The 2766-nt window shown below is 52.3% G+C and overlaps 1 protein-coding gene across 1 annotated transcript; it reads right to left on the reverse strand.

Annotated features, from left to right (window-relative positions):
- Positions 1 to 344: 344 nt before the first annotated feature.
- On the reverse strand, positions 345 to 2525 carry Clps (colipase). The gene is made up of 3 exons (NM_013139.2): positions 2388 to 2525; positions 945 to 1067; positions 345 to 565 (listed from the first exon to the last, which is right to left on the reverse strand). The coding sequence occupies exons 1-3, from the start codon at positions 2469 to 2471 to the stop codon at positions 434 to 436; spliced, it is 339 nt and encodes a 112-aa protein (NP_037271.2). The 5' UTR covers positions 2472 to 2525; the 3' UTR covers positions 345 to 433.
- Between the last annotated feature and the right edge of the window lie 241 nt (positions 2526 to 2766).

The raw sequence follows: 2766 nt of genomic DNA on the forward strand, positions 1-2766 counted from the left end.
TTCTTTTAAAGATTTGTTTATTTATTCTATATAAGTACACTGTCGCTGTCCTCAGACACACCAAAAGAGGGCATCAGATCCCATTACAGATGGTTGTGAGCCACCATGTGGTTGCTGGGATTTGAACTCAGGGCCTCTGGAAGAACAGTCAGCGCTCTAACCACTAAGCAACCTCCCCAGCCCCTGGAGCTTGCTTCTTGAGCTCAGTTCTAGTCTTGCCTATTCCCCAGGCTGTCCTGGACCCTCAGTCTCCACATGCCCTTCTGCCCTGTTGGGACCCTGGCCCTGGTAGACAAAGGCTAAGGAGAGCTCTGCTTGCACAGCAAGGACAGGCAGAGGCAGACAAGGTTGCAATGGGCTTTAATTGCCAATGGGTGACTCAGATGGGGCGAGTGAAGGGAAAGGGAGAGGTGGCCCAGCTCACTGCACGATCTCACTGCTTGGAGCGGGTGGAGTCGAGGCAGACGCCGTAGTTGGTGTTGGTGATGGCGCCAATGATGCTCCTGTCCCCCTCACAGGTCAGGCCCCGCTCACAGGGACACCTGTAGTAGATCCCATAGAGGGTCTGTAGAGACAGGGACAACAGAGTCACCAATAGTGGGAGACTTGGTTATCTTTTGCTCCCTACTCGGCTGGGAACTGGCTGCCTGGTACTTCCCAGGGTGTTCCTGACTGCCTTACCAGGGGACCATGGATTAGGCCTCCTTCAATACTTCTACTCACTTAATGGTGCAGAGGGGCCTCTAGTCACACACCTGTGGAGTGGGAACACACACACACACACACACACACACACACACACACACACATCTAGGGATCAATGTGAAAGTCAAATGGGATCATGGGATAGACTCAACCTTTGACCCCCCTTCTCACTCCTTAGACATTCCATGCCCAGGCGCATCCCCCCCACCATTTCATCCCCAAGCCTCCAGGGCACACACCTTTGGGGAGCACTCGCTGTTCTCCATGGCCTTGTGTGTGCACCGGGCGATGCCCAGGATGGTGTCATGTTGGCAGCATCTGCTCTTACACTGCATACTGTTTACGCAGATCTCACCGTCCTCCTGCAGGGACAACCTGTCTCAGCCCGAACCCTTCCCCCATTGCCCATTCTCCAGAGTTCACCCCCCCACACCTGACCCCCCTCTACCACAGCTACAATCAGCACCTCCTTTGATGAGGTGTGGAATGTCACCCCCGGATCTGGGGCAGGAGGTAGGAGGTGGCAGAGAAGTTGTCCTGGAATGCGGGTCTACAGGTGGCCAGCCACGGGCACCTTGGTGCCTTGCACAGATGCCACCAAAGCAGGGTCTCCCACATTTCCTCCATTCCTTCCTTTTTATGAGACAGGATCTCACAGTCCAGACAATAGTGGAATTATGTACCCAGACTAACCTCAACCTGTGACACACACACACACACACACACACACACACACACACACACACACCCGCCTCAGCCTCCCCAGAGGTAGGATTATAGACAAGCATAAAATGCTTGACGTTACCCACTTCTTTGAAGCCATCTCTACACAGCACCCCACATTTATTGGGCACGGAGGCACCAGCCTTTAACCCCAGCGCTGGAGAGGCAGAATCAGGTGGCTCTTTATGAGTTCAGGGCTAGCCTGGTCTACAAAAGAAGTTCCAGGAAAACTATGGCTACACAAAGAGATCCTGTCTTAAATGAGCAAAAGACTCTACCCTTGTCCAAAAGACATGTACAGAGATTTCTGGGCTGTCCTGGACTAGCCTACCCCCCCCCATGCCTTCCCTGGGGCTGTTAGTCATGCAGGACTTGCCCCACTGAGGCATGATGGGAAGATAGCATGAGTCCCAGCACAAGCTCCAGCCCTAGTTTCCTCTGCCTGGCTCAGTGCTGTGCTATGAGGATAAACTATAAGGATGTGGCTCAGTGGTTAAAAGCACTGACCGCTCTCCCAGAGGTCCTGAGTTCAAATCCCAGCAACCACATGGTGGCTCACAACTGTAATGGGGTCTGATGTGTCTGAAGACAGCTACAGTGTACTCATATATAATAAATTTAAAAATTAAAAAGAAAAAGAACTGTATCTGGCACACAGAATGGTATCATTAGAAGGATCATTCATTGCTGTGATCTTTCTTAGAAAGTTGTTAGTCTTTAAGCCATGGGAACCTTCCTATCCAGGGTTCTAGACAAGCCCTAGGACTGTGTCTTCGTAGAGAGCACCCTCTAGGTCAGAGTTGTCCTCTCTCTCTCTCTTGGGATGATGACCTGGGGAAAGGCTCCAGAGTATAGCTGAGAACTCAGGTAGAGATGTCCTATTTGAGTGGCACCAGAGGTCTGAAGCCAGGCTTACAAAATCCCCACAAGACTCTGACAGCTCCCTAGCTATTCCTTACCAGGTTGATAAAAAGACCCCGGGGTCCAGGAGCTGCATAGGCCACGGCAACGAGGGTTACAAGCAGAGCAACAAGGACCTTCATGGTGACTGGTACGGCTGGGGTGGATGGGAGCTGGCAGTTCAGATGGCAGAAGGCAACAGCCAACTGGGGCGGTGGGCCTTTAAAGGGGCCCTATCTACACGTGACCCGCCTTCTGCACACTGTACAGCTGGCCACAAACAGGCACAGATGTGGTCTGTCAGCCGGGGGAGGGTCCTGATAAGATAATTGGCAAAGGTCGTATTAGCCGTGAGTGTATGGACGTATTTGTGTGTGCGTGTGGTGTGTGTGTGCGCACAGGAACTCGAGCTTGAGTTCATGGGAATGTGGGTCATGC

Source organism: Rattus norvegicus, chromosome 20 (assembly GCF_036323735.1).
Source record: "Rattus norvegicus strain BN/NHsdMcwi chromosome 20, GRCr8, whole genome shotgun sequence".
NCBI classification, from domain to species: domain Eukaryota; kingdom Metazoa; phylum Chordata; class Mammalia; order Rodentia; family Muridae; genus Rattus; species Rattus norvegicus.

Bases quoted from the DNA above. Each gene is read 5' to 3' on its own strand.
- Clps (NM_013139.2), bottom strand. From the start codon at position 2,471: ATGAAGGTCCTTGTTGCTCTGCTTGTAACCCTCGTTGCCGTGGCCTAT. The intron at 1,068-2,387 runs GTAAGGAATAGC...TTGTCCCTGCAG, and splicing joins GGGGTCTTTTTATCAACCTG to GAGGACGGTGAGATCTGCGT. The intron at 566-944 runs GTGTGTGCCCTG...CTGTCTCTACAG, and splicing joins ACAGCGAGTGCTCCCCAAAG to ACCCTCTATGGGATCTACTA.